A 14,257-nucleotide genomic window follows, 5' to 3' on the forward strand; every position below is an offset into this window, starting at 1 on the left:
TTTCTAAAAATAATTCACTTGGAAGAAGATCCACGGCACAGATGCAAGTGGTCAGAAAGAAACTCGCACAAGGAGTTCACTTTGGTGGGCCTTGGAGTTCAGTCGAGGGGACAGATCCTGAGTGGTGAGTGAGGTTGGAGTAATAAAGGATATGAGCAGCATGCAGATTGGTGTTTTCTAGTCTGTTTGTCTGTGACTGCAGTGATTTTGATTCATTTATTTGACACCCAGCATTTCACAGCTTATTTGTCTTGCGTTGCTCACTTCAGAGCTTTGAGGGATAACATCCCCATTCCTGCTGGAGTCGTCCAAAAACACATCAAGATTACAGGAAAATAAAAGTTAACGGAAAATTATGAGTGATTAAGAAGATGATGCTTACTAACCGGGAGCTCGTGACAAGATCTGTTAATTCATCAGTATGTCTCCTTGTTTCTTGCATGCACACAGACTGAGGAAATTAAGATAAAATGGCATATCCATAACTCACTTCCTCTCACCCCCCACCTCACCTTACTGAACAGCTTGAAATTCTGTCGGCATGCGTGTGCAGCGCAGAGGATGAAAGAAAATTAAATCTCTATCTCAAAGACCTGTTGCCTCACCTGGAATTCTCATTATCATAGGAGATAATTATTGTCTGACTTTTAATTTACATTTTTACGTGGCAGGATTAAAAATGATGGGCAATTCAAAAAGGAAAAGTGGGGTTTTACTCCTGTCTCGTGTCTTTAAAGGACCGGACCAACCGCATGCTCTCTGCAGCCTGTTTTTAGTTAAGTAAAAGGCTCATTCCAGGTGCTTTTCTTACATTTTCCATGCACCTCTAACAGTTTACTCTGCAGGAAATTAGGTAGGACTTGGGTCCATTGATTCTTCCATCCACTACTTATCTGGGTCTGGGGCGGTAGGGCAGCAATGTAAGAAGAGAGGCCCGGATCACGTGGCTCCTCAATCCATCTCAAAGGGATGAGATGGATTGAGGACACTCTTTGGAGGAAGCAGCGTGTATGCATGAACTTATTCATTTGGTTATTACTCACAGCTTTGCCTTTAGGTGAGAGGCGACTTCTTAGCCTTTATGCTTGGCTCTATCTTCACTATAGCGGTATGGCATCATGGTGCATCACTCAATCTCCTGCTCAAGTCTGCCCCCATGTGTGAGCAAGACTTCAAGATAATTGAACCCTATTGCTGCCCAGCCTCACACTTTTTCCAGCTTGGCTCCAAGGCCCTATCCTTCTCTGCACTTTGTATGAAATCCCATTGGGAGCCGTAAAAAGCAAAGACTTGAGTCTTACGTCACTAAATCGGAAACTTCAAAATCTTTGGCGGCGTCAAGTGGTGTCCATAAAAGTTATGAACAGAATCCAGAACAGAGTCCAACTCCTAACATCCTTTATCCCAAAGATGTAAGAATTTGAAAACGGCCCATGTAAAAATATTCTGTCAAGCTGATTTGTGTCATCACGCCTGCATTACTTCACCTTCCATTACTTTCTCATGACGCCTTACTTTTTACTATTTCTTCCCATTAGTGTCAAATCTGAAAAACTCTCCCTGTGACATTTTCTCAGATGGTTTTGGTGTCCTGCAGCGCAGCGCATGTCCATATTGTGGACAGAAAACAATATTACTGTAGAAGCTGTTAGTGCGTCCTATTGGTCGGACAGATTGATCAGGAAGTGAAAACAGACGTGAAAAGCAGCGGCGTGAACATCAGGCCTGACTCGGTTTAACTGCTCAGCTTTTTCAGTGTAACTGATGATCGTCGATACTTTGGGTTCAGAATTTGTCTGATCACCTTCACATCCCATAAAAAACAATATCAATGCAACCATGTGCCAACTGTTACTAGCTTCCCTATTCTATCAGCAGCACAAATATGCTAGCTGCTACTGCTAACGCATACCGCTATAAAAGAAAGTGCAATTTTTAAAAATGCAACAAAAGCTAATTTTGTTTCTCAGCCAATATTAATCAAGGAACATGCAGATAGTGCACTGCGCTATTTGACCTGGCAGATCAGCTGACCTCAGTAGCAGCCAAGTTTAAGTTTCTTTAGCCTGCCCAAAACCTCTCCAACTGCAAGCAGCTTTGCAACCCACCTCACTTTCATTTCCTCCTTTTCACGCTGTGTCTGGCTTAATCAGCCTCTTGCCTGTTGTCACTGACGTCTGCTCTGTTCTGTGGTGGGGTCCGCCTAATAAACCACTAAATATAAATTAGTCCAGATGGAAAACCTCATCTTCTTTTGATGATAGCGGTCTTGATTTCAATCACTGGCCTGTTAGCAAGTTTTCTTTTTATCTGTCGTCAGAGTGAACAACAGCATAACTAGACACACCATAGACACTAGACAGCTCTGTGGTGTCAGCTAGACAGTTTTGTAACAGAGCTGCAAAGTTGCACATGATGACATTTTTGAAGTTTTTTTTTGTTTTACTCCAACTTTATTAATTGCGTCTGAAAGCTGCAAAGCTAACAGCTGAGAAATGTATCTGAGGTCACTCCCTGTGGGTGGTAATGCATGTAGGTCATGTGGGACTTTGTCAGGCAGTCGTCGATCCCATTTGGTGTCACAAATTGCGAAAGTGTGTCAGCACAGGCAGCAGACACTGCAAGATTAAAAGCAAGCGAGTGGTTATCCCTGACAGAGAACATCTCGCCCTGACTACAGTTACATTTCCACCACAGAAGCATTCGTCTGCGTGTGCCACGTTCATATTTCCAAAGCAGAGACTCTTCTTTGTTTTATTTTTCTGTGCCTCTTGGTTTAAGGCGTCCCAACATCCTGACCTCGCTCCCAAAACGTTAGTTGAATATTAAACTTTTCTTGTAATTAATCCATCTGTGATTTGGGTTCATAATAAGTGAGTTAATGACACTAAAGTGGAGCCAAATGTGTCTGTGCTCTATATGATCAGGGTAACACCACCATATTATTTTGTTCTTTTTTTTAGGTCCTTTTATCTGCAGTATGTGCACTCTTGGTTACTAAGAGTGCACATACTGCAGATTCTGACTTTTTTTTAAGGTAAAATAAAAAAAATTTATGATGTTTAAAAAATTTCAAGACTGATTGTCATATCTCTTCTCACTTACTAACAGTCTGTGTAAGGGAAGTGATTGTTCTAATCTAAACGCTGCAAAACGACCAGCATACAGTTTAACCCGAGGAGGAGGAGATATCAGATGCCTGCTGTGACTGGTGGATGTTTTTGCTCATATTCAACTTTGTAATTTCAAAAGTATTAACATGCCGTTTCTTTATTTTATAGGACATCATCTGCAGTATTGCATCAACTTGAATTTGTATTTTTGGTAATAAAAACAGCAGAAATAAAATTAAAAAAAAAGATTTTTGTTGTGTCTGTGAAAAGGACCCTTACTTGCACATCCAAGTAGTCAAGAGTCCATCGCTTCATGATCCGTTTGAAGTTTGGAGTTTGAACCTCACCTGTTCCATCCTACATGTTGTAATGTGGAGGCAACTTTGTTTCATATATTTTAAAGCCATGTAAAGTTAAAGTTCTTTTTTTGGGGGCTTTCAAATGTTCGGACTTTAAACCTTTCACCACCAGGTGGCATCATGTTACCAGTGGGTGGCCACAGGGGTGTTTTTAGGTGTTTACTGCTCTTTTTTTGTTTTTTGATTTCTTTTCCTTCTATCGTTGGTTCCTCGAGGCTTTTCCTTTTCCCTGCCTACCTGTGTAAATAGGAAAATGTTCTTATTGTTAAAATAGGTTAACTTGACTCACTACACCATCTTGTGGTACATATCAGTATTGCAGAAAGACACAGCCTATTCCTGTGGCTTAATTTTGACTTGTGTGATGTTCCCGTGCAGCCAATGACAAAGCCGATTCAAATGGCCAATGCTGAGAGCATTTAAACCTGTGCTGGTGTGTTTCTGTTGCTCTGCTGCAAAAATCTAGTTGCCTGTAGAGCAGGGGTGTCGAACTCCAGTCCTCGAGGGCCTGCAAGTTTTAGATCTCAACCTGGATCAGCACTCCTGAAACAAATGATGAGCTCATTACCAGGCCTCTGGAGAACTTCAAGACATGTTGAGGAGGTCATTTAGCCATTTAGATCAGCTGTGATGGATCAAGGACACATCTAAAACCTGCAGGACACCGGCCCTCGAGGCCTGGAGTTTGACATCTGTGCTGTAGAGTTTCAAGTAGAGCCGCTCTCTTCCACTAAGAAAAAATAGTAGCAGAAGAATAATTAACAGTAAACATACCTACAGCGCAGATTTAGCGCAGAAGCATAAATCCGCCTTCATTCACCAGTTTTATCTTATCGGCACAGCACATGAATGTGTTGAACACTGAGCCATAATAGTTGCTTCTTCACATTCTACTGACAGCTTGAGGGAATTTTAAATGGTTTAAAATATGGTTATCATTCCAGTGTTATCCTGCTGGAAGTGGCCATCAGAAATGGGTACACTTTGGTCATAAAGGGATGGACATGGTCAGCAACAGCACTCTGGTGGGGTTTGGGGTTTAAAAATGCTGATTAGGTACTAAGGGTCTCAGCGTTTGCCATAAAATTCCCACTGATATAAGGCAGGATGACAACGATTTCCTAAAACTACTATTGTACAGTTTTGGTGACCCTGTGTGAATTGTAGTCTCCATGCCATGCTCAAAATCACTTAAACCACCTTTCTTCTCCATCTTGATGCTCCATCTGAACTTGAGCAGGTCGTCTAGACTACACCTCAGTGTCTAAATGTATGTTGCTGCCATGTAATTGGCTGTTTAGACACTTGCATTAACGTGCAGCCAAACTGGTGTACCTAATAAAGTGTGAATAACACGTTAAAGATGTGCACAACATTCACACAGGGTCGTGTTTTTAAACTTTCTCCTACGGTGTGTGTGTGTGCGTCTTTTTCATGAACATTTCTTCGCACAGCATTATAGATGAGCATCGTTTTTGTTTTGCATTTTGCTTAAAAAATGTATTAAAAATAACCCAGAGGACACCTCATTACAATGTTATGCAAGTCTGTTCAAAAGGTTACCATTTAATTAAATCTGTTGGACACATGGGAGAAAAATTCAAAAGCAGCTGAAGCAGAGCTTTTGCAAGCGTTCTCGAAAACAACTTTAGAAGTCAGCTGAGGTACGCAGCTGGTTGCATACCTCGGTGTGACCGAGCCGTATTCCAGCCATAAACAAAATCACTCTTGCTCGCTTTTATGTATACTGTACAAGATGCACTGCGAAATACAGTACCTCAAGGTTCAACAGTGCAGTGATGAGCTTTGCTAGTGTCTCTCATCACTTTGCAGAATTGCAGACATCGACCTCTTCTACTTTAAAGGGAAAAAAGTCTATTTCTGTAATCCCTTTGGCTTTAACATGGAAGTCTGACCATACAAACATGGGAAAAAAACCCTTCCAGTCTATTCATTTCTTTACTGGATCAAGTTTTCTACATAAACCTTAAGATCAAGGCAAAGAAAAAAAAGAAATTGAAATGAGGCAAAGAAAGAAACAAGGGTGAAGATGGAGCAAGTAGTCGGAGATACTGTGGAATCAGTTGAAAAGACTCTTGCACCGCTCTGCTTTTCAACTTGTTTAATGGATCATTCTCAGATTTCCTTGCTCTATGAACCTTGTTTTGTGTTCCAGTGAGTAAAAAGGAAGAGGATTTTCAATCCCAAGCTGGCTAAAGAGAGTCAGATTGGCCACAGTGGGAGAGAGACGAGGGTTATCTTTAATGGGCCATCTTCCTGCAGTCGCACTCCCTAGCTTTGGATGACAGGACTTTGAGAAATGAAAGGAGCAGAGAGGGAGGAAAGGGCAAATTTGGACTCGTGTATGTGTACCCACGGAAGGAAATGATCCAGGAGCTAAAGGGCCAGAGTCAGAGAGCGTGGTCATTAAACAATCTGTTTTCTTCTCCAATAATCCTCCTTACCCATAAGAATCCGGCCAATTTATTTTCCTAAATCTCTTTGATAATCTTCAGGTCTTTCAAGTTAGCCCATGCACAAACACGCTCTCCTTTCCATCTGAATGCCCTCAGCACTCTCCCACTAGACCTGCCCGCTGTCTTCAGGGAGCGCCTGGCAGTGCTGTCTGTGAATGTTTTGGTTTCTTTGTGTCGAGCCTCCAGTTCTTATGGCTGTGTAGGAGATAAAAAGCGACATTTAAAGGATAACTCACACATCACAATGTAAACAGTTAAAGTCCGGACCTTGGCACCAGTGATGTCACCCATCAGTTTTGAACTTTGCATTTTAAAGTCTCAATGTGGAGGCTGTTTTTATGGAGCTAAAAGTGGCCATATTTGGATGACAGAATGGAGCGCTCGAGCTTTTTTACTGAGCTGTACTCATAACCTGTACTTATGCACAGACACATGCACCTACTAATTAATGTGGCCTAACAAACAGATAAAATCCTCAAGTTTCACTCACCGAAACTGAAGCACACACTTTTTAGACAGCCTGTTCTGCACAGCGGGGCAAACAGTTCAATTTAACTCACTCATATTAGAAGTGTTTCCTTTCTGTAGTGAGTTTCAAGTGAAGATACGTGGAGGTAACTGAACTTCGTGGCATTTCCATGTTGGCCTTATTATGTAATAGTGAGGCTCCAGCTACAACCCGCCAACTTTAATGAAACCTGCACACAGTGATGTGTCCTCACTCAATTTTGCTCAATGTCAAGGTCATATTTGTTGTTTTACTGGTACTTTTTAGTCAGATTTGAGTGATATTGGATACATTTGCCCGAGGTATGACTGTTTGCAAGCTTGTTGCAAGCAACACCAATACTTACTGTATATGTTTCTTTCTGTACTTCACACATGACCATAGTAACATATTAGCTTATTAATAACCTGTGAACTGTGACGGATCATGAGCTGGATGAGCTACCACATCAATAACCTTCTGGTTTGACCACTTTGACCACTTGAACCATAGAAAACTGAAAAGAAGGACATAGTCATGGAAACACACGGGCTGCTGAACTCTTGAAAAGTTAGTTTTAAGTCCTTTAGCTAATTCCACTCACTTCCAGTGGACAGAGGTGAGGGCAGAAATGTCAATGACGGACACATTTGAAAGAAAACGTATGTGCCTGATAGCAGCAGATAGACACGGCATCATCTGAACCGACCTTTTAAAGCAGAAGGTTTCCGTTTAGAAAACGTCTCAGTCACACAGTTGTGTATGACTTAAGTCACTATGATCGTTCTTTTAAAAAAACCACAAACAGCATCAGATTCAACCTTCTGCCCTTAAATGTTAATCTCAAATCCATTCCTCTTGAGTCTGACAGATTTCTCATTAATCTCTGTCAAACTAGAAAAAGTGTTAGCAAACCAGCGACGCTGTGATCACCGTGAACTTTATTATGTGTAGTGTTTCTGAACAATATCAGCGTGTTTAGTCTAAACCGCTGGTGAAAGTTCTTGAGTCAGGACATTTTTCTGTCATCAGTTGTCTCTTTGGGTATAACGTGCAGTAGACGGTATTTGTTGTTTTGCATCATATAAGCAAAATATTCTAGCCTCCTTCTCTTGATTGTAGTGAGAATTATTGTCTTTTTGCTCATATGACACAAAACTTTGACTCTACAAGGTATCTAAAGTATCTCTCTGTACACCCATATCTCAGACTCCTCTAATGTCTTACACAGAGCACTGGTTAGTGTACATGCCTCAGCGCGATTTGAACAGGGATCTTTAAGTGTCTTCCTCTCAGAACTTTTCTCATTTTCCTGAAAGAAACTCCAGCCTGTTCAGTGTCACATCTGACTTTGTGCGAGAAATATGATGGTACTCTCAATCCTATCATCCTCAGTCTGAAGAGTGCCCTGAATGCCATCACACATTCACACTTTTCTCCCTCCGGGGAACCTGTGACTCCCTCCTTAGGGAGGCATCCCCAGGTGGCAAATATGCTTCTCAAATATGAGAGGTAGGAAGGAAATCAAATACCTCCTGAGAACCAACAGATGCAGCAGCCTTCATTATAATTCCACAGAACCACCGGGTTGGGTAATGTGGCACGCATTTGGGAGCATCACTATAATTAGAGCGGTATCAACTGTGCATGAGTGCATGAGAAAGGAAAAGGAAAACCTTCAATATGACAGGAAAACGTCATAGTCTCCAGCAGGATGAAGAAGAGTCTGCCAACCAGTCAACACCTGTCATGGATGAGAATCATTTGCATAACCCTAAATGTTTGGTAGATATAGGTTCCAACTACAACAACAAGATCATCAGGTTCTCCAGCTTCTGCTGATGGAGAAAAGAAGCATCCAACCAACAAAGTCCAAAATACTGTGGAAACCTCTGGACTATTGGGCTACTGCTATGTGGAGATGTTACAGATCAACCTGCAGAAGCCACTCAGGCTAAAGACTATAACCTTGTTTTTGCATGACACCCTAAAGGCAGAGAAAGGTGTTTCTTTTTATCCAAACCTTAGTAATACTGGATTTGTGCTGCTCATGCACATAAAGCTCACCACACCTCCTCACATTAACACAGTAAAATAGCATAATACAGTAAAACACAAACACTTATTGTAAAATAATTCAGATATATTTTCCTTTGTTCAGGTTGTTTTTGGCTGAACAACCACTCAAGTAACAAATAGTGAAGAGAGCATTTACTGACCCAGAGGTCATCTGTCCAATTTAATGCAAAAATATCTCACGAATTTGTGAGAAGAAAAGACTGGAAAATTTAGAGAAACACAGAACAAAATACAGAAAAAACAGCAGTAACATTCAGTCAAGGAATTCATGCGTTCATTCATTCAAATACGTTCTTCATTTGAGCTCCTAGGATCATTATCTCATAAGAAACAGTAGAACATCAGCAATAACTTTGAAATTGTATTATTAAGGCAGCCAAACAAACTACAGACTCGGTGTCATTAAGATGAGTGATTTTCCTTCTTATTGAACACGAAGCAATAATTCAGAGTAAAATGAAACTGATAAAATCAAATAATTATTTATGCTAATTTTTTAAGGAAATTGTGCTTGGGATTAACTGGGATTTTATTTAACAAAATTGCATTGCAGTTGGCCGTCCGACTGTGGTCTGGAGTGTGGGGCCTCCCTGCTGCTACGGAGTCGGGGTGGTCTGCCTCTCCCCACCGCAGGGAAAAGGGTAACACCACCTGGGTCTGGGTGCAGTTCCCCCCTCCAGGGGCAAGGGTACCTAGACCCGGTTTGTAGAGTACGCTTGGGGAGTGTGATCGTGTGTACAGCGTCTCTTTATGTCTGTCTCCACGTTGGTTGAGTGTGGAGTGAGTGCATATGAGAGCATGAGGGTGGGAATGGATGTTTGTGTCTGTGTGTGCCTGTATGTCTGTGTCTATATGTCAGGTTGGGTATCAGACGCCACCTCTCTGGGGACATCTCAGGCCCTCCAAGGTTTGGAGGCCTATCTCCACCTACCACCACTTCCCCTGCCGGTGGCGGACTCCCTCAGACATTGGTGCGTTGGTGGTTCCTTGTGTCTGGGGGTGGGCGTCCAGGTACACACTGGCTCACTCCTTGGCGGCCGCTTATCGGGGCCTGGAGCCTGGGGCTCGCTCGGGCCCCTTCGGGGGTGGGGTCGGGCCCTTCGGGGGCCCTTCGCTCGGGCCCCTTCGGGGGGCCCCTCGGTCACTCAGGCACAGCTGGCGGCCGGCGGAGCTCACGGGTGCGTCACTGCAACTCCCCCTGGCTTCTGCTCCGCGGCTGCTGAGTGAGCCCTCATCTGGGACTCTCCTCAGCTCTTTCTGGAACAGTGGCGCGGCTGCCCCTCTGTTGGTCTTCCATGGTTTCTTGTGTTCTGGGGGCCTCTGGATGTCTGGAGTTTTGATCTCCTCCATACCTGCTTCACACCCTGGAGGACGGGGCTATGGCCCCCCCACACTCCCTAGCAGATCGTTACATGGAGAAACCTTTGGAATACAAGCGCGCTGATCCACACAGGTATGCACACGGGTGTTCACTGCTCGTAGACCCAAATTACACCTTTCTTGGCTGCTACTTCGAAGCACATCTGTCCTGCGTGCTGCACAACAACATTGAATATTTAGTATTTACTGCTGTTTACACTTAGCTAGATTAATGCGATGGTGTTGTGTTTAGTATGTTGCTTTGGTTTTTTTTTTTTTTTGTCTTTTTTTGCTTGTTTTCTATTCTTCTCTCAACAGGTGATCCAGGAGATTTTTATTTTTTTCTCCCCCCCTTTCTCACTGTCCCTCTCCCCTTCTGTTTTTCCTTTCCTTCCTCTTTCTTTCTCCCTTTCCTATCTCTCACTCATGTCTGTCCCGTCTGTAACATCTGAAAATAAAATATAATAAATAATAAAAACAAAGATCGACCAAATGGACCAATACGGCAATGCCACGATGATCCATTTGGCAAAGTAAATCCATTGGGTATCCTTGTTGGTCTTCAGACAACAATTCTGATGGCTAAAGAACCAAATGGGACAGGCGAAAAAAAAAAAAATTGCATTAAAGTTGATATTTTTCATTTTACTTATGTAGCCAAATGACACCGAAAACTTGTAATTAAATTAAATTAAATTAAATTAAATTAAATTAAATTAAATTAAATTAAATTAAAATGAGCATCATGGCATTTTTGAGTGTATGGACTGTCTGCAAATCTTTTACACTTAGTTTGTAAAAACTGTCTCCAAATAATTGTAGTGATTTTTGTTTTTCTTTAGTAAAAATATTCACTAACTTACGCGGCCCCTATTCCATATTTATTTTTTTTTATTTTAGATTTTTTTTTAGTTTTGTAATTATTTAGTTAATCTCCGAAACACCTACCTCCCCCCTCACCTCACGCTTTTATTTTGAAGGCGGGTCCTCTCGTGTTCCGGTGCTGTCCCCTCCGTTAAACCCCGTGCGGTACGAGGCTGACCGCTGAATTTTAACAGCAGGTGAAAAAAAGAATGAGAGAAAAATGAAAGAGCGAGGGAGGTAGAGAGGCGTAGAGAAAGACAGAGGGGGAGAGAGAGCTGTCGGAGCATCCTGCCAGCCGCTGCTGTGGAGGAGGGTGAGGCTTCGCTAAATGTTCCGTTGGCTCGACTCGTTTTCGTCTTTTGTTGATGTCAAGGCAGAAACAAAGTCCTTCGTCCACCGCGGGAGCGCGCCTCTGTGTTGTGAAACGCACATTCACCATAACGAGGCTGTGGTTGCGTGTCTGTGCTTCCCAGTGGCGGTTCAAACCCGCCTCATCTACTTTACCGTCTTATGTGGCTCCCTGTTCGCCCCACATCCCTCATGATCCTCTGCTGGAGCGCATCTGCGGTTATGTTTGGCGCGACATTTGGTCCGGTTTAAAAACGGTAGAATGAATAGAGCTCTCTGATAATCTGTTGTCGATAGGCTGATCTCATTTATTTATTTTTTTATTTATTTGCACGTTATTCTGGCGTCAGCGTGACCAGGAAATGCTGTAAGCAGGCCTGTCCACCCCCCATCCATCCACCCACCCATCCATCGTGAACTGAATGAAAGACCTGTTTGCTTTGGCTCTGAGCGCAGTAATGTTGGGACACATGTTTGCTCTTTGCCTGTGTGTACATGTGTATCAGTGTGGATAATCAGACCCCCTCCCCCTGTGTGTGCGCTCTGCTGGCAGCATTTCAACATGACAACCCTGCGTCAGAGGAAGGGCAGCAAGGGGAAGGAGCCCTCTCCTGCTGCAGAGCTTCAGTCCCAGCAGCACAACTGTTGCTCTGAACACCATCTGGAGAAGATCCTGCATGGTGAGTGAGACACCCCGCACTCCCATCTCAGGCTTGAGCCACACATAGATGTTTCCCACCAACAAGCTGCAAGTGCCAGTTCTACCACACATTTCAGCAGGTTTGAGCCGATCACTGGTGAAGTTCTTGGTGCTGTTCTGGTGCCAGCTTTTTGGCAGCAGTACCAGGCTTTTTACCTCTGCCAAAGTAGTTGAGGACTTGTCAGTGGGTTTGATTTGCAGTCTGCTGTTATTTTGTTCCCACATGAAGCATCCCCAATTTCCACCTGTAGTGTTTGGTTCTCAAATCTGTTGACTTTAAAGCTGATTCTCAAGGCACCAAAGCAGAACTGGCTTTGCAGCAGTGCTGGCACTGCGTCAGTGCAATCCAGGCATTTTAAAACTTTTTTTTGTGGTGGAAATGAGTAGAAGTATTTCCAGATTGGGCACTGGTGTTGCACTGGGTAGAAAGTCACATCGGGTTGTGACTGGCTAAAAACCAAGCACCTGCTGCGGGCTTTTTGAGCCAAAGCCAGCTCGAGCTCCAGGGATAGTGTTCAGGATCTGACCCTGACTTTAACCTGCTACAGGTGTTCTCAGTGTGGCTTTACTGATGTTTTCATAAATTGCTCTGCTGGTTAAAGCCTGATATCTTACACCTTTTGTGCATTTCTGCATTCAAAGAAGAGACATTGTTATGTGTGCGATGCTTTTGTGTCAAATGAAAAACGCTGAAATCATTATTTGCAGCTGCGGCCATCAAATTTGCACGTAAACAACACATGAATGCCTGGGCTGATAGTTAGATCACTCTTTTCTGCTCACACTTAGCCTGCAGTGCACATTCACACAGGACTTTATTGTGATTTATTTGTTACCCCTCTCACACACACTCACACATCAGTGGAGGCAATTTGACGTTCAGTGTCTTGCTCAAGGACACTTTGAAGCCACCCAAAATGTTAGCTTCTCATGTGGGCCGGTTCTCAAATGCAAGTTCTTGATTGAGTACCAGTACCTGTGCAGATTAGGTGGCGATGGGCGATTAGAAGGGGGCGGAGACTGGCTGGAAACCAAGCACTTTGCTGCAGGGTTTTTTTTGGGTCAGAGCCATCTCCTGGGAGATGGTGGTCAATATCTGGCCTCGACTTTGACCCACTGCAGGTCTGCTCAGTGTGATTTTTATTGACGCCTTCATAAATCACTCTGCGGGTTCAAGCCTACAATCGTACACCTTTGTTGTATTTATGCATGCACAGTCATGTTTTCTTGTGTCTCATCCCTAAAGGAGACTGAAGCTTGATAAGCTTTTTTCTTCATTTCAACATTTAAATGATTGACTCTGGTGTCATATTATATTTGTAACCTTCATTTCACAAGTGTCCACTGAATGAAAACTAGCGGGTGTCGCACTTACGTGCATCACGATGTGCACTTTTATGACAATTCAAAGCATTTACAATGTTGTGCAAAAAGTCAGTTTCTGCAGAAACTGCACGAGGAACACACAGCACATATTTTCACTCGTCACAGTGGGTGTTATTAAAACCTTTAAAAGACTGAAAGTAGCTCTGTTCTAGTCAAGTTTCCCAGTAAGCTGCAGTTATGAAGTGCATGTTGGAGGGTCAAACAGGAAACAACTCCCTGCACACCTTTCTGGAGTCACATTAGAGAGAGCTGTTTCTATAACTCTGAAACCAACAATCTAGCATTCACACCCACTTCACACAGTGGGTGGCCAGCTGTGCAGAGGTGGCAAAGGGGCTGAAGCTTCTTCTTTTTTTTCATACTCGAATCATTTTTGTCATTTTACACGCGGGTGTCCGACTAGAACGCCACAAGTGCCTTTTTAGAAGAGACTGTCTGAAAATGTGTGCTGTTTTCGACATATTTTAGAATACTGAACCTCTCGCCTTTCCCGGTGAAGTGTCTGGAGCAGGTGTACACTCTCTGAGAATGTTGTACGCAGCTGAATCTGCCAACATGCACAGCAACATGACCCTGAAGCCGAAGCAGCTAAATGAAATCCAGCCATCAGTAAAAAAAGAAAAGTGTTACTGTTTCACGTTAAATTTTACCCTACAGTGAAAACTAACATGCTAATGTTCTTGCAGGTGATTGGTCATGGGGAGCTATAATCTGGACTTCAGTTGGTTGGTCTGTCTCTGTTGGTCTTGGCCTGCTTTGCTGCATCTACGTGGCGACGCTACACGAGAACGACCTGTGGTTTTCCAACATAAAGGTAAAGACTGTTTACGGTCACAGACCCGACACTGTGGAAGTGGAAAGAAGAAACAAGCCATTAATGAAAGAGCAAATCCTTTCTAAAGAATGACTGTGATTTACAGAATAGACTTCCTGTTTTATGCATTATGCAGAAAGTAATCAGGGAAATGTTTACTGAGGTCCCAGCAGGAGGGGACTGAGGGACCCTGTCTCATAGATTTGTTTTTTGCAGCTACAATCGTCGCCCCCTGCTGGTCATTGAAAAGAAAATATGGGTTTAGACCTTG

The 14,257-nt window shown here is 43.1% G+C and overlaps 1 protein-coding gene across 1 annotated transcript in view; it reads left to right on the plus strand.

The window, feature by feature from the left end:
- The first annotated feature begins 10,847 nt into the window (after window positions 1-10,847).
- The window catches only part of dpy19l3 (dpy-19 like C-mannosyltransferase 3), an 81,917-nt gene continuing 78,507 nt past the window's right edge, over window positions 10,848-14,257 (plus strand). The window contains exons 1-3 of the mRNA XM_085431620.1: window positions 10,848-11,051; window positions 11,640-11,766; window positions 13,859-13,986. Of these exons, the coding sequence (XP_085287746.1) occupies window positions 11,649-11,766; window positions 13,859-13,986 (246 nt within the window). The 5' untranslated portion in view covers window positions 10,848-11,051; window positions 11,640-11,648. The remainder of the gene's footprint in view (window positions 11,052-11,639; window positions 11,767-13,858; window positions 13,987-14,257) is intronic.

This window comes from Copadichromis virginalis, linkage group LG1 (genome assembly GCF_057382275.1).
Source record: "Copadichromis virginalis isolate Kocher_CV1m ecotype Utaka linkage group LG1, C_Virginalis_male_GT1.1, whole genome shotgun sequence".
NCBI lineage: Eukaryota > Metazoa > Chordata > Actinopteri > Cichliformes > Cichlidae > Copadichromis > Copadichromis virginalis.